Here is a 26,653-nt window from a genome sequence, read left to right on the forward strand (position 1 = left end):
GAGATGACCGTGTAATGAGATGATGTTGCGTGCTGTGTCTGTGTAGAGATGATGCCATGTAGAGATGTGACCGTGTACTGAGAAGACACCTTGTCCTACTGTGATGTGTCCGTTACCGAGGAGCGCCGTGTACAGAGGAGAGAGAGCCGTGTACAGAGGAGAGAGAGCCGTGTACAGAGGAGAGAGAGCCGTGTACAGAGGAGAGTGAGCCGTGTACAGAGGAGAGAGAGCCGTGTACAGAGGAGAGAGAGCCGTGTACTGAGGAGGAGCGCCGTGTACTGAGGAGATGACCTCTCACCTCCTCCTCCCACCTCACACTCACTCTCTGCCTCTCGCTCTCACTTCCCGCCTTTTTTTTGTTGCTGCTGACTGAACGATCCTCCCACAATCCTCCGCGCATTGTGGGGGGCGGGGCCACAAGATCCCGGGAAATTCGGAGGCCCGTTTGCGCGGCTGCTCCTGATACCATGGCAACCACCAGCACAACCGGGGCCCCCAGGGGCCAGCCGCGCGGTCCGGTGCAGGTGAGGAGCGGGTGTCCGTTCCCGAGGCGGGGGGTGTACGGATATAAAGCAATGAGGACGAGACGTCTGCTGTATAACTGAGGCGGACAGCACAAGCTGGCGCTATATACCTGAGGGAGCAGAAGTCCCAGCATGCCCGCCAGCCTGGAGCTGTTAGGATGTTGCACTCACTTTTGATAATCTGGCGCCATAGTGGTGAGATACGGTTGAGGTCATGTGAAGTCCGGACACGTCGTCACGGAAACACGAGTTTTATTGTTTGTAGCAACTATAGAAAAAGCAAAGCAGCATTTAAAGGGTCATTCTCAACAACACAGCCTGGGGGGCTTCACACGGGGGCTACGGTGCACGTACATCCCCGGGGGGGTTCACACAGGGGCTACGGTGCACGTACATCCCCGGGGGGGTTCACACGGGGGGTTACGGTGCACATCCCCAGGGGGTTCACACGGGGGCTACGGTGCACGCATAACCCCGGGGGGGTTCACACGGGGGGCTACAATGCACGTACATCCCCGGGGGGCCTCACACGATTGCTACTATGCACGTACAGCTCGGGGGCTCACACAGGGGCTACGGGGCACCTTCCACCATTGCCGCAGTCGTGCTGATGAGACCACCGGACGTAGAGTGCCTCACTCCGCTATCCCCGCAAGGACCTGTTTAAACGAATGCAGCACTGCTCTCGGGGTCTGCAGGTGAGACCCCCAGGACCGCCACGTTGTTCTCTGTCTGGTGTAAAAGTGCTCACTTCCATTGTTTAAAAAACCCCTTTAGATTCATAAGTTGTCTCAAAACGCATTGCTTTTATAAGAACAACATACCCAGCTCCTCGCTCTCCTGGGTCTCCGCCCTGCTACGGTACGGTATTTTGGCTGCAGCGGTGACACTGTATTGACAGCACATATCACCGCTGCAGACGATCGCTGAAGTCAGCAGTAGTGATGAGCGAGTGTACTCGTTGCTCAGGTTATCCCCAGCACGCTCGGGTGACCTCCGAGTATTTTTTAGTGCTCTTAGACTTAGTCTTCATCACGGCAGCTGAACGATTTACAACTATTAGACAGATTGATTACATGTGGGCATTCCCTAGCAACCAGGCAACCCCCACATGTACTCAGCCTGGCTAGCAGCTGTAAATCATTCAGCTGCAGCAAGGAAAACTAAATCTCCGAGCAGTCACAAATACTCGGAGGACCCCCGAGCGTGCTGGGGAAAACCCGAGCAACAAGTACACTCGCTCATCACTAGTCAGCAGCTGTGACGATGTAGCCTGCGCTTCTAGCAAGCACTCTTCTTAAAGAGCAAAACCCCTTTAATGGCCCGTTGGTTACCAGGAGGAACCTGAAGGTCCTTTGGGGGTCTCTGGACCCCTCTAGCTTAGACGTGGTTTCCAGTGCGTACCATGGGGGCAGTGATGCCACCTCATTGATTTTCTGTAGGTGTCCGATGTGACTACAGACAGAAGAGCTTTAGGCCACGATCAGTTTTTCATGTTTGAGAATTTCTGCACCTAATAAGTAAAATGGGTTACTTGCATTAAAAAAAAAATCACCAAAAACTCATCAGAGCGTAGCCTTAGTGTATAACGATGGATGCAGAATTATCGGCCGCGTGCAGCTCCGTGGTAAAGGGATTGTCTGGACAAGTCTGACAGATGTGCACCTGGTCATAGGCGCCGTTCACATCTGCACTTGTGCGCAGTTATTTCTACAATGTTTTAGGAATAGAAATAATAATGACGGTGTCTGCCCCCACATTACAGGCTCCTCATGGACTCTAATCATTTCAGGGGAACAAATAGCGCTGCACGCGACACTGAAGCTGATGAAACTCCGATGTGAACAGGGTCTTAAAGGGATTGTCCACTATTTAAGTCGATCCTGTGGACTGCATTAGAGTTCTGGTTCTGAGTCTTTCTAGTTTTTCCATCTTTCTGGATTCTTCATGACATTGTCAGTGGTCATCTGTTAACATTAGCAACATGTGCCTTCCAGGAAAGCCACAAGCCCATAATCGCACAGCATGTGGCTTTCATCCCGGAGAAATGCTCCTGATCTTTTGCACTTGCTTTGTGTTAAAGAATTTTTATCAGAAGAATAATAAATGTTTTTTTTCTTTCTGTAAGTAGAAATATTGTACAGATTTTGGGCCATTCTGTGACCTTTTTATTTTAATGATCGAAAAGATGCACTTGAATATGTGAGTTCTCAAGTTGCCATCAGTCTTGTGTTTGTTTGTTTGTTTTTGTGATGATTTTTTCTCAGCTGTGACAGAATGGTGCAGATTTTACAATTTTTTTTTGTAAATCCAAGAACAAATTAAATTTGACTGCGACTTGTAAACTCATCTGGAAAATCACAAGCTGGATTTTGAGTCATTGATTTTGCGCCTACACGTGGACCGCTTTCCTGGCCATCAGATCCCGTTCGGCCTGTCGCATTAGTGTTGCATCCTTGTCGATGTTTTAGTCACATTATCGGGTCGTTATACAAGTACTGCTAGGCGCGGATTAGGTAAACACATGGGTACAGGCTTCCTGGTAGGTGCAATGTGGGAACTTGTCGTGTTTAATGTTTGGGTTTTATGCGGAGCAGTGCGCTCATCTAGCGATAGGTGAGTGTAATATAATTTATCCACGTCTTGCATGCCGTTTCCCTCGTTCTACCTTTTAGTACATTTTTGCGTTTGTCTCTTCCTTTGATTTTCCTGACCCCTCGCTATTTGTGTTGCAGGATCTCGAGGATTTGCTGCACTGTGGAATTTGCTTTGATTACTTCAACATCGCCATGATTATCCCTCAATGTTCACATAACTGTGAGTATCCCCGGTGTCTGTCCTCCGGGTCCCAGAAACGTGAAAGTGACGGATTGATTGCCGTACTCTCCTAACCTCTGTAGCTGTTTTCTTGTTGTCTCCCGCCATTATCACTTCCTCCTAAATCATTTCTCCGTACACAGACCCCTCTCCTGCATATTATCCTGATGACAAACGACGGCTTTGTATTAACCTCTGCTCTTAATTTGCGCCATTCACGATTCGTGATTACCCGTCATGTTCTGCCTTCTAGACGACTTCCACTTAAAGTTCCTCCTATATCAATCACCGATAACAATCGTTGTTTAGAAAGCGGCATAAGTCAGGAACACTTGTCGTAAACTCCGTTCCCCGTGCCAGGCATTTCCATTACTGTGATATACGCGTGACATGCATTGATCCGTCCAGGGGTATAATCTATATGATGGACCCTGCTGAATTGCAGTTTGGGAGCAGAGCGCTGGTATTTCTACAACGTCGCCTATGTTATCAAGTCATGTCTGATGTTCAGGTTCGGTTAGTTTAGATTTCTTTCATTTGTGCTGTTTCCCAGTTATACTATGCTGCTTTCTCCAGTCACAGACTGCAGTTTAGCCCCGTGTGCAGTCAGACGTGCCACCACACAGAGGAGCTGTCATTTCCGCCATGCACTGGTCACTTACACATGCCGATTTATCAGGATTTCCAGACTATATTAGCAGGATTAATGGAGCTTTTACTTTACTACCTGCAGTTATTACCTGTCATATGCCCATGATTGTACATTTCAGCTCATGAAGCCATCATATAGGGTTGTGGCTGCACTCGGAAATTTAGAGGGTCACCTGGATGTGGTTTGCACCATAGTAATCCTGCATTAATACAAGAAACCAGATGTGGTGGAAGTGGTGCAGATCTCATATAAAGCACTAACCTTGTCCACATCGCTTTAGACATGATCATCACTGGCCTCATAGGAGAAGATAAGGATAAGATAGTGAGCCCAAAACAGTTTGTCTTCGGAGTGTAGAAGGAAACCGGAGAACCCGGAGGAAATCCTCGCAAAGATGGGGAGAACATACAAAGTCCTTGCAGATGTTGTCCTTGGTGGGATTTGCACCCAGGGCTGCAAAGCAACAGTGCTAACCACTGATCCACCGTGCTGCACTATATATAGTACAGTACTAGCCACTGAGCCACCATGTCGCCCTATATATAGTACAGTACTAGCCACTGAGCCACCATGTTGTCCAGTACTGGGCAGGTGGATGAGAATTTATCAAACCTTACCCTTAGTGCCCACATTGCAGAATGTAAGCAGAATTTTCCTGATTAAAATTGGACTCCCTTGCCAGGAAATCCGCTCTCGTTTTTCTAGCGTTTATTTAGCGTTTTTATCACGTATTTGTCGCGTTTTTCGTGCGTTTTTTTCCATGCGTCCCAATACAATTATATAGCGGCAAAATCGCCGCAATTCCGCTAAATTAATGAACATGCTTAGTTTTTTTTTCCGTGATGCTTTTCCGCTGCGGGAAAAAAAGCAGCATTTGCACAACAATGCGAAATTCCATTAAAAATAAAGGGATGCGTTTTTAAGCGTTTCTGCAGCGGAAAAAAAAAACGCTTAAACGCAATGTGGGCACATAGCCTTAGGCTGAATTCAGATGTCCATAGACCGGACTGATGTACAGCGGCCTTGGGCATTGACGTTTTCTGCAAGCAAATCGACCTGTGGTGCATATTTGGAAATCCACAGAAAGAGCAAACATGTGATGTGGATTTTTCATGTTGTAGATCTTCTTCACCTAATAAATTCACCCCACTTGTACTTTTGCAGAGTGTGCTGTGAATTGCTCCTTGGATCCACAGCTACATCCACGGTTACTGATTATTGTTTCTCAAGAACTCCAAAAAAGTGTATACTTGTATTCCCATTATCCAGCCGCTCCTATGGTGACACTTATGGTACCCACCACCAGCGATTTCGTGTATTGACCCAGAACCTCTGCTTCTGTTACATGTGTCCACACATCATCATTGGGGTCGTGTCCGGCAGGGAGAAGTGAAGGGTTCTCATGGGATTGGTTATTTGGGAGTACCTGCAAAAGGGGAATACGGCTCAAAACCCACATGGAAACTTTCTGCAGCTAAAATATGAAGCGTGAACTCGCCCTGACCCTTCTGGAAACCAGCGATTGCTCATGTACGTGTCGTTTCCATGTGATCTGCCGCCACCGAATGCACTGAGCATCAGCAGCGAGAGGTCACAGACGGCCACGATTACACCAGGGTGATAGAAATAGAATTGCTGGCCATGAGTCCGCTCACATCAGTTCTCTCCACGTGTGATTTATCTCGAGTTCCTGCCGATGTGAACCGGGGGGATGTAAATAGCGCTTCTTTTTCGTAGCATTGTGAGCGGCGGCCTTATCTGTTGTTTACACGGTTTATTAGAGCTTCCACTATTTGTTATCTTGCTTTCTGCACGGATGCATTTCTATATTTATCTTGATTTTTTTCCATTATAGGTTACCGCGGTATGTACTGTATAAATAGTGTGCGAGCCGGGAACTAAGCTGTCTGTGGAGGGCAAGATCCCACCACATATTTTCATGTTCTTCTGTTGATAGAGGGGAGTACAGTGATTTTTGCAGTTGTGGGCTTTATTTGCATGTGGAAAAAATGTTTTCATTTTTGTAAATTTTGCATGTGCGCCTTGATCCTGCCAGCACCTTCAATGTGTGTGGACAACCCGTCTCTATTAATCATGTAAAATAACAGGAGCCTATACCGGCCCCCCGGGGCTCCCGTGACATTGTTATGCATCAGCTGTTGCTCTCTGACTACTTCCGAATGTGAGTGACGTCCAAAGGAAGTGGAGTAAAGCAATCACTGATTGGTGCAAGACCTGACAACATCACATGAATCCTGCGAGACCAGGCGCCGATGTCGCTGGGGCGGCATTGATGTCGCTGGGGCGGCATTGATGTCGCTGGGATGGCGCCGATGTCGCTGGGATGGCGCCGATGTCGCCGGGGCGGCGCCGATGTCGCCGGGGCGGCGCCGGTGTCGCTGGGGCAGCCCCGATGTGACTTAATTCCATATATCACATTTGCTTAAATAGGGTAAAATATGTTTCCTTCCAACTCCTCAGCCCGAGCAAGCGTTAGTTTTATTTCTTTTTTTTCTCCCTCCATTTTGATATCTTTTCCAAGCTTATGTTTCGCGTGCTCCGGTATAGCAGGGGACAGGGAGAAGGTGATCCCCCTGAGACTGATAACATATTCCTCTGTAGGATCCTTACACATATGGCCACTTCTACGAGGGCTTCACCCATGTGTGCTCATACTCATATCGGAATGTATGGGCTGTACGTGGATGTATGAGAGTGGTGGCTGCTTGTGTGAAGACCTCCATTATTCTCTGCATCAGTAACCACTTACGGGGGCATTATCTCAATTTCCATACATTGCTGCCGTCTCCCAGTCAGAGATGATAAACCTTATGAGTAAAGCAGCCCTGGGATCATCAGGATTGAGTTTGCATGAATTTTTCCACTGATTTTGTATCTGGGGCAAGTCCACGGCTGCACCACTGCGCCTGTCGTCTGGCTGTCAATGGCGCCAATAGTGATCTGCTGCAGGTGGGTGGCTTCCTCTGGGGCAAATGCCCATCTTCTATTGCATCTCTACAGCAGTAACTAGGACGGCAGATTTTTTATTTTTTTTATTTTCTCTTGCACATTTCGTCTGACCTTCTTTAGCTGCCGACTGTTTTGGAGTAGAAATTATTAGACCCGATTCGCACATGTTGTATTTGACACAGTTTTCAAAATCTGCATCACATTTGTTGGTAATCTGCGGGTTCTCTAAGCTGTTCACATACAGTGGAAATTTTCTGATTGGATTGTTGCAGAAAAAAATCTGACTCTGAAATAAGTCATGCTTTAGTTATTTTGGATGAAGACTGCGTGGATGTGCTGCTTACCCACAGCAAATCAACAGCAGAAATCTGAGGGTCAACATTGGATTTTTCATGCAAATTTTAGTAAAATTGTACCAAATGTATTAAAATCACCCACTACTTCACGCATTTTTGCAGTTTTATACAGTCTTCGACTACTTTCCCACTCTGATTTTTTTTTTATGCTGCGTAAATTAAAAAAAAAAATGTAGAAAAAAAACGGTTTTACTTTATGGGTGCAGAAAATCTGCAACATGAAAAACTCCCCAAAATGTCATCATGGGAACTTAGCTTTAAAGTCAGAAAATGAAGTCTACACCTCCTACGACCAGTGTAGGTTTCCAATATTTTCTGGCTTAATAAATCTGTCTAATATTTGTTGGCTCAGCCCCCTCCATGTGCTTTTCACCCACTTTTATCATTGAAAAATTTGCAACTAATTTTTGCAAAAAAAATGTGAGCCTGTTTTTTTTTTTTTGTTTTTTTTTTGTTTGTTTGTTTTTTGCATCAGTGATGATATAAAACATTTCCATAAGCATTAATAAATAGTTAACACGTGTTTAACACATTGTTTTTACTGGGCAAAAAATAACTAAAAAATATTTTACTGTGAAGGCAAAGACATCACCAAGATCTGTGTCCTTATAGCTACGGACACTTGAGATGTGCGGTGAGCAGATGTACGGCGTCTTCGGGCAGCCACAAGCCGCTACTCTGTTGTGTTTATTCCACTTTATGGAGGATTGCGGAAAATCTCCTACTTCATCCTCTGCCTGCGAGAAGGGAAATTGCTCATTACATTTCTGCCTTGCATAATAAAACACACAAACGCCAGAGGGGACGGCACTCGCTAGTTCGCGTCTTGCTCCACCTGTCCTGCATTAGCGGCAATCAGTCTGCATCCTCGATGAACGTGCGCCAACTTAAAGCTCAATTATACTTTTGTGATATTGTATTTCATTGCCAGCCGAAATGAAAATGGCTCAGGAGATTCCCAGCAAATTACTCACTTTTGGTTATGTCTCTGTTTTGTTTTTGTCGGGATTGACGGCATCTTCAGACTTCTCTGTTGTACCGGGTACGTTGGACCGGTGATCATGGCTCAGAATTATTAGCATTGGACTTTACATAGACTTTAAAAGCAGCATCAAATCCGTTTTTTTTTTATTGCTGATCTGTATTCACATTCTTATTCCCCTATTGGAGAGATGGCTTTGCTGCAAACAATTCCTGGTAGTCTTCCTTTTGTCTCCAGTGGTTTATTTACCAGAAGTTGGTGCTCCATTCTTTCCTAGCTGTAGGAGATATCCGATCTGCACTCAGTTTGTCCATTGCAACCATTGTCATGAAGCTGAAATGAAGAGACTAGGACTCAGACATAATGTAGGTTCCAGGCTACCGCAGGCTCCAATAGACGTTGCAGCTAAGCTGGAGTCACGGATCATGCGTCTGTCAAAAGATAAATAGTAGACAGCACCACCGACTTCACTGGATCAAAACACGCAGCGTGCTCATTGAAGCTTAGCCTCCGGATCTCGGGTGCTCCTCTGAAAAAACATAGAAATGCAGTCCATGTGACAAAGAAGAGAAGGCAGCACTCGCCAATCCTTAAAATGGTTTGTCCTTTATTCAGTCACATAATAAAACCTTCATGGCTCGGGGGGGTGTGAAGATAGGAGTGTGCAGGCTCTGACGACGGCCGTTTCGCACTGGTGTAGCGCTTCTACGGGTCTGCACTGAGTTTGTACATTGCAACCATTGTCATGAAGCTGAAATGAAGAGACTAGGACTCTAATAACATATAATGTAGGTTCCAGGCTTCCGCAGGCTCCAGTAGACATTGCAGCTAAGCTGGAGTCGCGTATCATACCTGTCATCATAGAGTAGAGTTCACAGTGTGTGTTGCTCTCTGTTCCAATGTTAGATTTTTAAGCTTCATAATTTTATATCTTACACTCCTGTTCGCACCAGTTTTTTAGGAAACAAAGTTACGTGACCCACAAAAGCGGCATGCACTCTCCATGTTGGTGTTTCTCCACTACTGCAAGACTACAGTGCTAACCCTTGTCATGGATTTACCGCGACAGAGAGGAGCCAGAAGACCTTAGCGTCTGATTTCTCCTACTCCTGCACTGATTAGAAGAGCTTCACCTTTTAATTAACAGTGTAAATATCTTTTGGCAGTGCAGGGGGTTAATCTGCTCCGTTGAGAGGTTAAGCTCTCATCTGTGCACTGTTAGCCACTCCATCCCCTATGTATTGTGGGTCCTGGCTAGCACTCCTTGGCAGAGATAGCTTACTTCATGGCTGGAGGTTGTTGGTGGTGGTTATTGGAGAAAGGCATTTGGTGGATTTGTCTGTGACTTGCTAGGTTTTGAGTGTGTGATAATTCTATTTCTTTTCCTACTTTGGATTAACCCCATCATCCATGCCCCAATGCATTCCTCTGTTATTTGTGTGAGTATATTTGTATGTTTGGTATTTACCCCTGTTACTAGTACCTTGTTAGTCAGGTTGATGTACGACGGTGCACTACTACTTCCCTGTTTCTTGGGTGGGTGAAGGGTACAGACTGAGGGCGGATTCAGGAGCTAAGGCAAGGTACGTGGCCCCGCCATCTTCACCATCAGAAGTAATCCGGGGAGCAGGGCGAGCTAGGGAGCATACCACTAGGGACAGGGAAGGAGCCCCTGGTCACGGGACACCTGACAACAGTGTCGTGATACAGTGATTCCAAGAAAAAATGAAGTCTGTGTTTGGTTGTTGTCTACATAAAGGAACCCTAAGGGTTCATGCACACTTGGCTTTTGGCGCTGGAAAAATTTGCTGCAAATAATCGAGTCTTGTCAGGAAAAACACTGAATATTAACATTTTTTTTGCCACGTCATATATTTGCTGCAGATGAGATTGTTCAAGTCCACAAAAAAAGTAAGAGGAATGTCAGAAATCTTATTCACTTTACTTGTACCATTAAGTATAGCTTTTTTTTAATATATATATTAGCCTACCCTTGAAAACCACAGTAAAAACAGAGTGTGAACAAGCTTTAAGGGGTTGTTCATTCTAACTTTTTTTCCTGAGCTTTTGGAATAGAAACTCTCAAAACACAACAGGAGTTGAAAACCAATAGGTGTTTTTGTTTCTGCTCTGAAAATCCCTTAAATGGAAAGAAAAATTGCTTGAACATACCCATATATCATAGAGAGTAGTTGGCTGACAGCTGTTTCTCCTGACTACTCCATACACATTCCTGCCCTCCTTGCAGAATATAGAGAAAGCCACTCTCCTATTTTTTTTGCCCTTTCCCCGCAGGCTCCTTTTCTACTCTGTCCCTGCAGGCTCTTCGGTGCCATTTCCACCCCACTTCTCTCCCACTGCAGGCTTTTTTCTGCCCCTTTTACATCTTTCCACAGGCACCTACTCTGTTCTGTTTCCACTCCTGCAGGCACCTGTCCTGTATCTCAAAACTTCTGCCCCCGACACCCCCCCTCCCCGGCTCCCTTCCAATCTCCTCCCTTGGCGCTCGGCTCCCTTCCAGTCTCCTCCCTTGGCGCTCGGCTCCCTTCCTGTCTCCTCCCTTGGCGCTCTGCTCCCTTCCAGTCTCTTCCCTTGGCGCTGAGCTCCCTTCCAGTCTCTTCCCTTGGCGCTGAGCTCCCTTCCAGTCTCCTCCCTTGGCGCTGTGCTCCCTTCCAGTCTCCTCCCTTGGGGCTGTGCTCCCTTCCAGTCTCTTCCCTTGGCGCTGAGCTCCCTTCCAGTCTCTTCCCTTGGTGCTGAGCTCCCTTCCAGTCTCCTCCCTTGGCGCTGAGCTCCCTTCCAGTCTTCTCCCTTGGCGCTGAGCTCCCTTCCAGTCTCTTCCCTTGGCGCTGAGCTCCCTTCCAGTCTTCTCCCTTGGCGCTGAGCTCCCATCCAGTCTCTTCCCTTGGCGCTGAGCTCCCATCCAGTCTCCTCCCTTGGCGCTGAGCTCCCTTCCAGTCTCGTCCCTTGGCGCTGAACTCCCTTCCAGTCTCCTCCCTTGGCACTGAGCTCCCTTCCATTCTCCTCCCTTGGCGCACAGCTCCCTTCCATTCTCCTCCCTTGGCGCTGAGCTCCCTTCCAGTCTCCTCCCTTGGCGCACAGCTCCCTTCCAGTCTCCTCCCTTGGCGCACAGCTCCCTTCCAGTCTCCTCCCTTGGCGCACAGCTCCCTTCCAGTCTCCTCCCTTGGCGCACAGCGCCCTTCCAGTCTCCTCCCTTGGCGCTGTGCTCCCTTCCAGTCTCCTCCCTTGGGGCTGTGCTCCCTTCCAGTCTCTTCCCTTGGCGCTGAGCTCCCTTCCAGTCTCTTCCCTTGGTGCTGAGCTCCCTTCCAGTCTCCTCCCTTGGCGCTGAGCTCCCTTCCAGTCTTCTCCCTTGGCGCTGAGCTCCCTTCCAGTCTCTTCCCTTGGCGCTGAGCTCCCTTCCAGTCTTCTCCCTTGGCGCTGAGCTCCCATCCAGTCTCTTCCCTTGGCGCTGAGCTCCCATCCAGTCTCCTCCCTTGGCGCTGAGCTCCCTTCCAGTCTCGTCCCTTGGCGCTGAACTCCCTTCCAGTCTCCTCCCTTGGCACTGAGCTCCCTTCCATTCTCCTCCCTTGGCGCACAGCTCCCTTCCATTCTCCTCCCTTGGCGCTGAGCTCCCTTCCAGTCTCCTCCCTTGGCGCACAGCTCCCTTCCAGTCTCCTCCCTTGGCGCACAGCTCCCTTCCAGTCTCCTCCCTTGGCGCACAGCTCCCTTCCAGTCTCCTCCCTTGGCGCACAGCGCCCTTCCAGTCTCCTCCCTTGGCGCACAGCTCCCTTCCAGTCTCCTCCCTTGGCGCTCGGCTCCCTTCCAGTCTCCTCCCTTGGCGCTCGGCTCCCATCCAGTCTCCTCCCTTGGCTCTAAGCTCCCTTCCAGTCTCCTCCCTTGGCGCTGAGCTCCCTTCCAGTCTCCTCCCTTGGCGCTGAGCTCCCTTCCAGTCTCCTCCCTTGGCGCTGAGCTCCCTTCCAGTCTCCTCCCTTGGCGCTGAGCTCCCTTCCAGTCTCCTCCCTTGGCGCTGATCTCCCTTCCAGTCTCCTCCCTTTCCATAAAAATAGCATTTTAGATAATGCTGCGTGGAGCTTTGTTTTAGGAAGTTGAAGTTAAGTTGAGGTTTAGGAAAGTCACATTTATCATTTACGGTATGTTAATTAAATCCCACTGTGGCCACAATCTGGCTCTCTGTGAGAATCATGACCTATAGAAAGCTTTCCATATCGCGGCCTGCCATTACCGGAGAGTGATGAGCATATTCGATGCTCCAGCCTTGACTCCGAGATGTAAATTTCTCCATTACTTAAATCTGATTTATGACTTCAGGATTCATAAATCTCCCCTAAATGCTGACGAAAGCAGCGACTAATTGTGTGCAATGTCTCACAAACCCGTTTATCGCTCATGTTTATTTATATCATGCGCAGCACTCTCCCTGTGTATGAAATCAATGCAGCACATAAAAAAGCAGCTACTCGCATCGTAAAGTTGGTAAATTCTGTAACTGGACTCACAGCGCTTTTATTCCTGGAGCCGCGGTAACTGAGACATTATTGCTCATTTTCTAAATGTTTTTTTTGCATTTGCATTCCCTACGGCAGAAAACAAGAGTTCAGGATTATTGCTGCACTGAACAGTTTCCTAATCCCCATTAGATATAAAATTAATGGTGCAATGTACTAAAGAATAATTTTCTTTCTAGAATTTAATAAATTTGTTATGGAGCTTGTCTTGCTTAATAAAACCATAATATTCCCATGATTGAAAAATATTAATATTACAAATAAAAAGCAAAATATTATGTATGATGTCCCAATAACAGAAATATCACTACTCTGACCAGTGATTTACTAATTAATAATGTGGCATTGAGTCCCGTATCATTGTACATCCGGGGCAATGTTGTATTAGTTATACTGCTGTACATGGGAGCAATATTATAGTAGTTATATTCTTGTACATAGGGGGCAGTATTATAGTAGTTATATTCTTGTATATAGGGGCAGTATTATAGTAGTTATATTCTTGTACACAGGAGCAGTATTATAGTAATTATATTCTTGTACATAGGGGCAGTATTATATTCTTGTACATAGGGCAGTATTATAGTAGTTATATTCTTGTACATAGGAGCAGTATTATAGTAGTTATATTCTTGTACATAGGGGCAGTATTATATTCTTGTACATAGGGCAGTATTATAGTAGTTATATTCTTGTACATAGGGGCAGTATTATAGTAGTTATATTCTTGTACATAGGGGCAGTATTATAGTAGTTATATTCTTGTACATAGGGGCAGTATTATAGTAGTTATATTCTTGTACATAGGGGCAGTATTATAGTAGTTATATTCTTGTATATATAAGCAGTATTATAGTGGTTATATTCCTGTACACAGGGGCAGTATTATAGTAGTTATATTCTTGTACATAGGGGCAGTATTATAGTAGTTATATTCTTGTACATAGGAGCAGTATTATAATAGTTATATTCTTGTACATAGGGGTAGTATTATAGTAGTTATATTCTTGTACATAGGAGCAGTATTATAGTAGTTATATTCTTGTACATAGGGGCAGTATTATAGTAATTATACTCTTGTACATAGGGGCAGTATTATATTCTTGTACATAGGGCAGTATTATAGTAGTTATATTCTTGTACATAGGAGCAGTATTATAGTAGTTATATTCTTGTACATAGGGGCAGTATTATATTCTTGTACATAGGGCAGTATTATAGTAGTTATATTCTTGTACATAGGAGCAGTATTATAATAGTTATATTCTTGTACATAGGGGTAGTATTATAGTAGTTATATTCTTGTACATAGGAGCAGTATTATAGTAGTTATATTCTTGTACATAGGGGCAGTATTATAGTAGTTATATTCTTGTACATAGGAGCAGTATTATAGTAGTTATATTCTTGTATATAGGAGCAGTATTATAGTAGTTATATTCTTGTATATAGGAGCAGTATTATAGTAGTTATATTCTTGTACATAGGGGCAGTATTATAGTAGTTATATTCTTGTACATAGGGGCAGTATTATAGTAGTTATATTCTTGTACATAGGAGCAGTATTATAGTAGTCATATTCTTGTACATAGGGAGCAGTATTATAGTAGGTATATTCTTGTGCTTGGGGGCAGTATTATATTATTTATATTCTCGTATATAGAGGCAATATTATACTAGTTATAGTATCCCCCTATGCACAAAAATATAAGAAGGAGAACTATTCTATGTAAGTACTTGCTTTGATAACGAAATCTGTCATTTAAACAGTTTGGGATGCTTTACCCCTTATATTGTCCCATGTACCATAGAATGTGAAGTAATGAGAGCATGTTATTCTATGAAGCTTGTACCATATAGCGGCTCTATTTGTCTGCTCTGCGGCCTTTGTTTCTACTGTAGTTTTTGTTGGTTTTAACGTTTAATAAAGATCTAATTTGTGAGTCTGTATACTCTGTGGTTATTCGTGTAACCTCCTCTGGTGTCTATACATATTATGTGAGTTTATTTACGCAGTGTTACATTTTCAGTGGGTGTTTTTGTTATGTTGCGCCTGTTTGTTTACAGCAGAATATATGGGGCGAGCGCCGTGTTCCTGGGACGTGATGTTCTGCTCTAGTAACACCATGATGTGCTAGATGTAGATTGTGTGTGACCTGATGATCGGATGCTGCTGGGCTGTATAGCGAGCCTTACAATGGTGGTGTGTATCGGCGAGTGCTCGCTGTCGGTCGCCCCATACGTTTATTGAGTGGGTATGGCTGGGGGCAGCGCTGTAGGGATCCATGTTGTGTTTTTCCATTTCTCCAGTACATCTTCAGCTTCTCTTGTATTTCAATGAACCTGATGAGTTTTGAAGAAGCGAGAACAAAATGTAAGTGATTGCAATTCACCGTCTCGAAGCGAGCGATGGCGGTGACAACGTCTGTGCGTCTTGGTAACAAAGCTCCGCTTGTGGAGGGGGTTAAGTGGCATTCATCGCCCCCCAGCAATTAGCACAAGGACGTGTCCCGTGGGAGCAGCAATTCGAGCTGATTCTGGAAAAATACTCGCTATGGTTTTTGTACTTTTGAAGTTTTTTTGTTTTTTTTCCCGTCAGGTTTGTGAACCTACAACGTACTGATTTCTATGCCGCAATAACATGTTTTTCCTTCTGTTCACAGACTGTTCCCTTTGCATCAGGAAGTTTCTGTCCTACAAGACGCAGTGTCCCACCTGTTGTGTGGTACGTTCTTACATCTGCCATGTCATTTCTTACCTCTGCGCCGGTCTTACAGGTTGCCTTATTGGCCACATCCTTTGCCAAACACCTAAAATGCATTTTTTTGTGTGTTCCATCTGTAAATCGCAGCATGATGCCTAAAGAGGTTTTAATCATCATTAATAATAATAATAATAATAATAATAATAATAATAATAATCTTTATTTATATAGCGCCAACATATTCCGCAGCGCTTTAGAGTTTAACAGTTTCAAACACAACAGTCATAGGTAACAATGTTAACAATACAGCAATAAAGCAAAATAAGACGATATAAGCCGCCCCTGCTCGTGAGAGCTTACAATCTACAATGAGGTGGGGGGGATACAGAGTACAGGAGCTTATTTACAATGATGTATTTACAATGATGGCACAGCCATCTTCAGGGGGTGGAGGGTAGATGGAGATAGTGAATGGGCTACACACACACACACACGCAAACATAAAATGACTGATTAGGGAACGTGATAGGCCGCTCTGAACAAATGAGTTTTGAGCGAGCGCCTAAAACTATGCAAGTTGTGGATGGTCCTAATATCTTGGGGTAGAGCATTCCAGAGGATTGGCGCAGCACGGGAGAAGTCTTGGAGTCGGGAGTGGGAGGTACGGATTAGTGCAGAGGTATCATTGTATTCAATCACATATAATAAGCCCCTTAAACACGCAACCATTTTTCAATTTAGCGTTTTCCCCCTTTAATTTTTCCAAAAGTCAGATCTTTTTTTTTTCTGTCAAAATATACGTATAACAGATTTTTTTTGTTGTTGATATTTTAGTGGAAGTGATGCAGATTAGAATTATATTAGAATAATTTTTTTCCCCTATATTTGCATTGAAAAACAAAAATAGTTTATAGAGGCAGTGAAATGGTGAAAAAAATCAACAACTTTGCAGTTGTTTTATGCATTTCCTTTTTAGCATGCTCCTTGAAGTCAGTGCGATTTCAGCCACCCCAAACATTATTTTTTTATTATTATTATTTTCTGAGACCCATACTTTTTTTTTGCTTTTTGCTTTTTTTATTGTCACTGTGACGCTGTATGAGGACTTTTCTTTTGCTTGGTAAGCTTTCATTTAGGCCTCATGCAGCCTTCCGTTTTTTTGTATAGAAGTGCTATCTATGATTTTCACGTTTAGCTCTCGTACCTATGATATTATATGAGACCAATTGTTATTTTTTCTGATGACTGTGCTGTCCTCTAAAAATATCGGAAATGTCCAGTTTTTATCTGCGGATCGGATCAAAATCAGCATTGCAAGTCTATGGGTTTGTGAAAAAAATTGGATCGCACTTGCATCCTAATGTGGTCCGATTTGAATAGACTGTAAGGACAGAGAAGGTGGAGAAATTTTTGTGTTTTTCTTTTTCCCTCATTTTCCAAGTGCAAGAAAATCGGATGAGTCTCGTAGTACACTCTTATCAGAATAATCGATCTCAATTCTTGTACGTTAAAAAATCACATGTCTGAATAATCCATATATATATGTTTTCACAATATTTGAGCCCATGGATCCATTCCTTGTCCATTTTGCAAGCCGGCAAGAAAATCTCGCCGTACGGATGCCATACGGATGACACACGGATAATTTTTGTAGAAAAAAAATCGCATCCTCGCATTGAATACAGATCAATGTTCAGGAACTTTTCTGCGTATTATGGCCAAAAAAAACACATATAGTGAGATATATATATATATATATATATTTATTTATTATTATATTACAGCGCTAGATGGCAGAAAAGCCGGTAATTCAATTGCTGGCTTTTGCTTTCTCCTTCCCAAACCCGACATGATAAGAGACATGTTTACATACAGTAAACCATCTCATATCCCTTCTTTTTTTTTTTTTTTTTTTACATTTTCCTCACTACTAATGTTAGAAGTGTATGTGTGCAAAATTTTGTGTCTCTAGCTGTTAAAATAAAGGGTTAAATCACGGAAAATATTGGCGTTGGCTCCCTCGCAATTTTCTCCGCCAGAGTGGTAAAGCCAGGGACTGAGGACAGATATTAATAGCCTAGGGAGGTACCATGGTTATTGGCCCCCCCTGGCTAAAAACATCTGCCCCCAGCCACCCCAGAAAAGGCACATCTGGAAGATGCGCCTATTCTGGCACTTGGCCTCTCTCTTCCCACCCCCCTGTAGCGGTGGGATATGGGGTAATAAAAAGGGTTAATGTCACCTTGCTATTGTAAGGTGACATTAAGCCTGGTTAATAATGGAGAGTTGTCAATAAGACACCTATCCATTATTAATCCAATATTAATAAAGGGTTAAAGAAACACACATTTGGAAAAAAGTATTTTTAATGAAATAAATACACATGGTGTTGTTATATCTTTATTATACGCTCAATCCCATTGAAGACCATTGTCACCTGAAACAAAGTTAAAATAAAAAAAACAACAATATCCCATACCTCTCCTGCGTTAGTCAAGTCCCACGATGTAAATCCATCTGAAGGGGTTAAATAATTTTACAAGCAGGAGCTCTGCTAATACAGCTGTGCTCCTGCCTGTAAAAACTGGTGAATGAATGGAATAATAGTGTTTTTATGTGCTAGAAACTTTGTAATCAACTTTAAGGTTACGGTCACATGAGCGACAATTCTCTCATGGAAGAGTGTCAGGCCGATTATGCTGATGACAGGTAACTGGGCTCTGCTGTTCTGTCATGAGTATCCCAGTACGGATACGGAGAAGACTAAGAGCTTAATTCATCAATCTTCTCCACTGTCTGAGTAGTGGTTGTCTGACTGCACTCGGATGACATCTGGGTGCAGTACTGTTATACATGCACCAATAGACTTGAATGGTTGTGCGTGTTCCAATTTGCTAAGACACTTGCAACATGCTGCATTTTTTTTTTTCCTCATGTCGAATTGGCATGAGAAAGTATGATCTGAGCTGTGATCTGCACTGCCCCATAGTGTTACAATGATGACGTGCTATCCGATAAAACATGACACAGCCCTCGGCCATGTTATAAGCTCATGTGAGCGAGACGTAACACAAATATTAGTCGCCATTCAGCAGGTATAAAATAAGGGAACTGCTTTAAGTTCCCCGGCTATTGGTTACCCAGGAGGAGTCGCACTTCTGCACAGCCGGCATTGCAGGAACTCGCTGCCCAGATGGTTCTTCCGATGCAGTAAATTGCTTACAAGTATTTCCATGTTCATTGATTGAGATTGGTGGAAGGACCTGCAGCTGCGGTACAAAGGCACGTTCTGTCCACCGCCATAGATGAGGCAGGTTCTGTGCTACATGGATGATCCGTCCTTCCTCTGACTCTGAGCCATTACATGCACATTTACTGCAGAGACACCACAAGTTCCAGCGATGCCTTAAAGGACCATTCTGCAGGTTTCTTCCTGTAGTCGTCTCTTGTTCAGATTTGGGTTCGCTATATTTTCGCTAATAATGGCCGCTCCTTTATGGTTCCTGCTTCCGACTGATGACGATCAGCGGCATTTTTACTTTGATTATAATAGAAATGCAGATCAAGTCCCTAGTTCTTCTCTTTTGTTACCGCGGCCGCTCTTACTGTCGAGCTGCCGCTTCATTTTCTTGTTCTAACCTGCATTGCTTCCTATTGTAACAAGGATTTTTAGAGCGTGATGCCAAGGAAAGCAGCAGATCGTGAACAGGCACTTATACCTGCTGCTCTAGACACTATATATGTCCTATGTGTCCTGTTCCAGGGTCTGGTAGTTTTTTGTGTTTTCTACACTACAACCAGCATCTACCTAAAAGATCTGATAGCAGAGAATTGTAGATTTCATTAAGTGGAACTTGTCATATTGGACATAATGTCAGAACTGCTGGTGGCGCATGAGTCTGTATCACCTGTATTTTATTTTTTGGAGTCCAGTAGGTGGTCCTAATCAGTGATTTAAAGTCCTCCCTGTGTATGTATGCATGCAAAGATCCCTGTTGGTCATTAGTTTGGACCGCCCACTGGACTCCTAATGCCTCATTGAGATCCACAGCTCCTGCTCAGTAATATGCAGCGTGTAGATTGCACAGGATTTCCATGCTGACAGGTTCCCTTTCACCCTTTTCGACATATGATATACCCCACAGCACAGATTACACCTGCCATTAAGGTTGTGATCACGCATTGTGGCCATGTTGTTTTTTTTTTTCTTGCTGCTGTAAAACTGCAAAGCTTTTGCTGCAGCTTTGGAAAATTGAAGCAGAATGATGAAGCAAAAAAAAAAACAAATACTGCAGTGGTAGCTACATGTAGATGACCTGTTTAATCTCTGACAGCCGCACATAAATGATTGTGATCCGTGTAACACCTGATTAGCTCCTCTACAACCAGCCAATGATCACTATGGCATACAACCTCACATCCGCCATCTTTGTACAACTGTATTCTCCTATGAAGTGAGACACCGAGACTGTATACATCACATACAGTGGAGAAAATAAGTATTTGATATACTTCCAATTTTGCAAGTTTTCCCACCTACAAAGAATTGAGGTCTAATTTTTTTTCATAGGTACACTTCAGCTGTGAGAGACAGAATCTTAAAAAGAAGTCCAGATAATGATTGTATGATTTTTACATAATTTGCATGAAATAAGTATTTGATACAATAGAAAAACCGTAAAACTAACTTTTATTGTAGGTACACTGCAACTATGAGAGACAGAATCTAAAAGTTAAAAACTAAGTGATTTTTAAATAATTAATTTCCTGTATATTGCACCTACCAACAGCAAGAATTCTGACTCAAACAGACCAGTTAGGTTTTTCTTTAAGAAGCCCTCCTACTCTGCACTCATTACCTTTATGACAGACACCTGTTCACACTCTCAATCACATTCCAACCCCTCCACCATGGCCAAGACCAAAGAGCTGTCTAAGGGCATAAGGGACAAAATTGTAGACCTGCACCAGGCTGGGATGGGCTACAGGACTATAGGCAAGCGGCTTGGTGAGAAGGCAACAACTGTTTGCACAATTATTAGGAAATGGAAGAGACACAAGATGACTGTCCATCTTTATCGGTCTGGGACTCCATGCAGGATCTTGCCTCAAGGGGCTAAGGAAGATTCTGAGAACGGTCAGGAATCATCCCAGAACTACACGGGAGGACCTGGTCAATGACCTGAAGAGAGCTGGGACTACAGACTCAAACATTACCATTAGTAACACGCTACGCCGTTAGGATTAAAATCCTGAAGGGCTCAGAAGGTCCCCTGCTCATGTCAGCACATGTCCAGGCCTGTTTGAAGTCCACCAATGACCATTTATATAATCTAGAGGAGGCATAGGAGAAGGTGATGTGGTCAGAGGAGACCAAAATTGTACATTCTGGTATCCACTCCACTCGCCGTGTTTGGAGGAAGAAGATGGATGAGCCCAACAGTGAAGCATGTTGGGGGAAACATCATAGTTTTGGGGGCTTTTCTGCAAAGGTGGCAGGATCATAGAATGTTAGAGTTGGAAGGGACCTCCTGAGTCATCTGGCCCAACTGTTGTGAATTCTGCTCTTGGGCTCCCTCCGGTGGTTGTTGGTGGTAGTGCAGTTGTCTTGGGGTTGTAATCCGGGTAGGTGTTTCTGCTGATTGCAGCTCTATTAGGTATTTAGGTGTGCAGGATCCATGAGTCCGTGCCAGTTGTCCATTGTACTAGGAGGGATTGCATCTCTCTCTGGCTCCTCATGCCCTGCTGCCAATTCAGCTAAGATAAGTGTCTTGTTTTTGTCTCTGTGCACACATGCAGTGTGCTTTGCAATTCAGTGCAATCCATTGTGTTTTTGTCCAGCTTAGACTTTGTTTGGATTTTTCAGTCATGCTGGATTCTCAAGAGATGCAGATATACTTTCTATGTCTTTAGTTAGATATAGAATATTTGTATTATCTGCTGTGGATATTTTTAGGATTTTAATACTGACCGCTTAGAATTCTGTCCTATCCTTTTCTATTTAGCTAGAAGTGCCTCTTTTGCTAAATCCTGTTTTTCTGCCTGCGTGTGTTTTTCCTCTTATACTCACAGTCAATATTTGTGGGGGGCTGCCTATCCTTTGGGGTTCTGCTCTGAGGCAAGATAGAATTCCCATTTCCATCTATAGGGGTATTTAGTCCTCCGGCTGTGTCGAGGTGTCTAGGACGTGTTAGGTACATCCCACGGCTACTTCTAGTTGCGGTGTTAGTTTAGGGTTTGCGGTCAGTACAGGTTCCACCTACTCCTGAGAAAGTCTCTGATGCGGCTCCAAGGTCACCGGATCATAACTGTACAACTGGCCAACAATGAGTTAAATGCATCTCAGAAGAAGGGAAGAAAGAGCCATTGTAGTCTGCTTTGTATTTTCTTCCCTCTTTTCCTCTGGGTGACTGAGGAGTCTTGTGCTAGCATGGATGTTCAGGGATTAGTTTCTCGTCTAGACCAGCTTGCTGCTAAGGTACAGGGTATTTCGGATTATATTGTTCAGACTCCGCTTTTAGAACCTAGGATTCCTACTCCTGATTTGTTTTTTGGGGACAGGTCCAAATTTTTGAGTTTTAAAAACAACTGTAAACTGTTTTTTGCTCTGAAGCCTCGTTCCTCAGGTGATCCCATTCAGCAGGTTAAAATTGTCATCTCCCTGCTGCGTGGCGACCCTCAGGATTGGGCATTTTCCCTGGAATCTGGGAATCCGGCCTTGCTTAATGTAGATGCCTTTTTTCAGGCTCTAGGATTATTATATGATGAACCAAATTCTGTGGATCAAGCGGAGAAGACCTTGTTGGCCCTGTGTCAGGGTCAAGAAGCGGCAGAATTGTATTGTCAGAAATTTAGAAAATGGTCTGTTCTGACTAAATGGAATGATGATGCTTTGGCGGCAATTTTCAGAAATGGTCTTTCTGAATCCGTTAAAGATGTTATGGTGGGGTTTCCCACGCCTGTTGGTCTGAGTGATTCTATGTCTGGCCATTCAGATTGATCGGCGCTTGCGGGAGCGCAGAACTGTGCGCGCTGTGGCGTTGTCCTCAGAGCAGATGCCTGAGCCTATGCAGTGTGATAGGATTCTGTCTAGAACGGAACAACAAGGATTCAGACGTCAGAATAGGTTGTGTTTTTATTGTGGCGACGCTTCTCATGTCATTTCAGTCTGCCCAAAGCGTACAAAGAGAATCGCTAGTTCAGTTACCATCAGTACTGTACAACCTAAATTTCTGTTATGTGTGACCTTGATCTGCTCATTGTCATCATTTTCTGTCATGGCGTTTGTGGATTCAGGCGCCGCTTTGAACTTAATGGACTTTGAATTTGCCAGGCGTTGTGGTTTCCCCTTGCAGTCTTTGCAGAACCCTAATCCTTTAAGGGGCATTGATGCTACACCTTTGGCTAAAAATAAGCCCCAGTTCTGGACACAGGTGACCATGTGCATGGCGCCAGCCCATCAGGAAGATTGTCGTTTTCTGGTGTTGCATAATTTGCATGATGCTATTGTGCTGGGTTTTCCATGGTTGCAGATACATAATCCTGTGTTGGATTGGAAGTCTATGTCTGTGACTAGTTGGGGTTGTCAGGGGGTTCATAATGACGTTCCTGTGATGTCCATCTCCTCTCCCTCCTCTTCTGAAGTTCCAGAGTTTTTGTCTGATTTTCAGGATGTATTCGATGAGCCCAAGTCCAGTTCCCTTCCACCGCATAGGGACTGTGATTGTGCTATTGACTTGATTCCAGGCTGTAAGTTTCCTAAGGGCCGACTTTTCAACCTGTCTGTGTCGGAACATTCCGCCATGCGGAGTTATGTTAAGGAGTCTTTGGAGAAAGTGCATATTTGGCCATCTTCTTCACCGTTGGGAGCGGGATTTTTTTTTTGTTGCTAAGAAGGATGGCTCCTTGAGACCCTGTATTGATTATCGCCTCTTGAATAAGATCACGGTCAAGTTTCAATACCCTTTACCTTTGCTTTCCGATTTGTTTGCCAGGATTAAGGGGGCTAGTTGGTTTACTAAAATTGACCTTCGGGGCGCATATAATCTTGTTCGTATTAAGCAGGGTGACGAATGGAAAACTGCGTTTAATACGCCCGAAGGCCATTTTGAATACCTTGTGATGCCATTCGGGCTCTCTAATGCTCCATCTGTTTTTCAGTCCTTCATGCATGATATCTTCCGGAATTATCTTTATAAATTCATGATTGTATATTTGGATGACATCTTAATTTTTTCCGATGATTGGGAGTCTCATGTGAAACAGGTCAGGATGGTATTTCAGATCCTTCGTGATAATACTTTGTTTGTGAAGGGGTCTTAGTGTCTCTTTGGAGTGCAGAAGGTTTCTTTTTTGGGCTTTATTTTTTCTCCCTCATCTATAGAGATGGATCCGGTTAAGGTTCAGGCCATTCATGATTGGATTCAGACCACATCTGTGAAGAGCCTTCAGAAATTTATGATGTCGGCAATCGGGAGTTGTTGGCTATGAAGTGGGCGTTTGAGGAATGGCGACATTGGCTTGAGGGAGCCAAGCACCGTATTGTGGTCTTGACCGATCATAAGAATCTGATTTATCTCGAGTCTGCCAAGCGGCTAAATCCTAGACAGGCTCGATGGTCCCTGTTTTTCTCCCGTTTTGATTTTGTGGTCTCGTATCTTCCGGGTTCTAAGAATGTTAAGGCTGATGCCCTCTCTAGGAGTTTTTTGCCTGATTCTCCTGAGGTCCTTGAGCCGGGCGGCATTCTGAAGGAAGGGGTGGTCCTTTCTGCCATTTCCCCTGATTTGCAACAGGTTCTGCAGGAATTTCAGGCTGACAAACCTGACCGCTGTCCAGTGGGGAAACTGTTTGTTCCTGATAGATGGACTAGTAGAATGATTTCGGAGGTTCACTGTTCTGTGTTGGCTGGTCATCCTGGTATTTTTGGTACCAGAGATTTGGTTGGTAGGTCCTTTTGGTGGCCTTCTTTGTCGCGTGATGTGCGTTCTTTTGTGCAGTCCTGTGGGACTTGTGCGCGGGCCAAGCCTTGTTGTTCCTGTGCTAGTGGGTTGCTTTTGCCTTTGCCGATCCCTGAGAGGCCCTGGACGCATATTTCTATGGATTTTATTTCAGATCTTCCGGTTTCCCAGAGGATGTCTGTTATCTGGGTGGTTTGTGACCGGTTTTCTAAGATGGTTCATTTGGTGCCTTTGCCTAAATTGCCTTCCTCTTCTGATTTGGTTCCATTATTTTTTCAGCATGTGGTTCGTTTGCATGGTATTCCGGAGAATATTGTGTCCGACAGAGGTTCCCAGTTTGTTTCTAGGTTTTGGCGGGCCTTTTGTGCTAGGCTGGGCATTGATTTGTCTTTTTCTTCCGCATTTCATCCTCAGACAAATGGCCAGACCGAGCGAACTAATCAGACTTTGGAAACTTATTTGAGATGCTTTGTGTCTGCTCATCAGGATGATTGGGTGGCTTTCTTGCCATTGGCCGAGTTTGCCCTTAATAATCGGGCTAGTTCGGCTACCTTGGTTTCGCCCTTCTTTTGTAATTTTGGTTTTCATCCTCATTTTTCTTCAGGGCAAGTTGAACCTTCTGATTGTCCTGGTGTGGATTCTGTGGTTGACAGGTTGCAGCAGATTTGGGCTCATGTGGTGGACAATTTGGTGTTGTCTCAGGAAGAGGCTCAGCGTTTTGCTAACCGTCGTCGGTGTGTTGGTTCCTGGCTTCGGGTTGGGGATTTGGTCTGGTTGTCTTCTCGTCATGTTCCTATGAAGGTTTCTTCCCCTAAGTTTAAGCCTCGGTTTATTGGTCCTTATTGGATTTCTGAGATTAACAATCCGGTGTCTTTTCGTTTGGCCCTTCCGGCCTCTTTTGCCATCCATAATGTTTTCCATAGATCTTTATTGCGGAAATATGTGGTGCCCGTTGTTCCTCGGTTGATCCTCCTGCTCCTGTGTTGGTTGATGGGGAGTTGGAGTATGTGGTTGAGAAGATTTTGGATTCTCGCTTTTCGAGGCGGAGGCTTCAGTACCTTGTCAAATGGAAGGATTATGGCCAGGAGGATAATTCTTGGGTTTTTGCCTCTGATGTCCATGCTGCTGATTTGGTCCGTGCCTTTCATCTGGCTCGGCCTGGGGGCTCTGGTGAGGGTTCGGTGACCCCTCTTCAAGGGGGGGGATACTGTTGTGAATTCTGCTCTTGGGCTCCCTCCGGTGGTTGTTGGTGGTAGTGCAGTTGTCTTGGGATTTTAATCCGGGCAGGTGTTTCTGCTGATTGCAGCTCTATTAGGTATTTAGGTGTGCAGGATCCATGAGTCCATGCCAGTTGTCCATTGTACTTGGAGGGATTGCATCTCTCTGGCTCCTCATGCCCTGCTGCCAATTCAGCTAAGATAAGTGTCTGGTTTTTGTCTCTGTGCACACATGCAGTGTGCTTTGCAATTCAGTGCAATCCATTGTGTTTTTGTCCAGCTTAGACTTTGTTTGGATTTTTCAGTCATGCTGGATTCTCAGGAGATGCAGATATACTTTCTATGTCTTTAGTTAGATATAAAATATCTGTATTATCTACTGTGGATATTTTTAGGATTTTAATACTGACCGCTTAGAATTCTGTCCTATCCTTTTCTATTTAGCTAGAAGTGCCTCTTTTGCTAAATCCTGTTTTTCTGCCTGCGTGTGTTTTTCCTCTTATACTCACAGTCAATATTTGTGGGGGGCTGCCTATCCTTTGGGGTTCTGCTCTGAGGCAAGATAGAATTCCCATTTCCATCTATAGGGGTATTTAGTCCTCCGGCTGTGTCGAGGTGTCTAGGACGTGTTAGGTACATCCCACGGCTACTTCTAGTTGCGGTGTTAGTTTAGGGTTTGCGGTCAGTACAGGTACCACCTACTCCTGAGAAAGTCTCTCATGCGGCTCCAAGGTCACCGGATCATAACACCCAACCCCCTGCTCAAAGCAAGATTCACTAAATCATCCCAGACATGTCTGTCCAGCCTGTGTTTGAAAACTTCCATTGAAGGAGAACTAACCACCTCTCGTGGCTGCCTGTTCCACTCATTGATCACCCTAACTGTCAAAAAGTTTTTTCTAATATCTAATCTGTGTCTCCTCCCATTCAGTGTCATCCCATTGCTTCTAT

At 44.5% G+C, this 26,653-nt stretch overlaps 1 protein-coding gene across 5 annotated transcripts in view; it reads left to right on the forward strand.

The window, feature by feature from the left end:
• The first annotated feature begins 239 nt into the window (after positions 1-239).
• Positions 240-26,653, forward strand: part of RAD18 (RAD18 E3 ubiquitin protein ligase) — a 232,811-nt gene continuing 206,397 nt past the window's right edge. The window contains exons 1-3 of one of the 5 annotated variants that reach the window (XM_077276771.1): positions 240-524; positions 3,260-3,341; positions 15,488-15,549. In XM_077276771.1, coding sequence (XP_077132886.1) covers positions 468-524; positions 3,260-3,341; positions 15,488-15,549 — 201 coding nt within the window. In that variant the 5' untranslated portion in view covers positions 240-467. Of the gene's footprint in view, positions 525-600; positions 720-3,259; positions 3,342-15,487; positions 15,550-26,653 lie in introns of those variants that run through there. The other 4 variants (XM_077276773.1, XM_077276774.1, XR_013218460.1 and 1 more) reach the window with 4 other exon arrangements.

Source organism: Ranitomeya variabilis, chromosome 8 (genome assembly GCF_051348905.1).
Source record: "Ranitomeya variabilis isolate aRanVar5 chromosome 8, aRanVar5.hap1, whole genome shotgun sequence".
In the NCBI taxonomy this organism is placed as follows: domain Eukaryota; kingdom Metazoa; phylum Chordata; class Amphibia; order Anura; family Dendrobatidae; genus Ranitomeya; species Ranitomeya variabilis.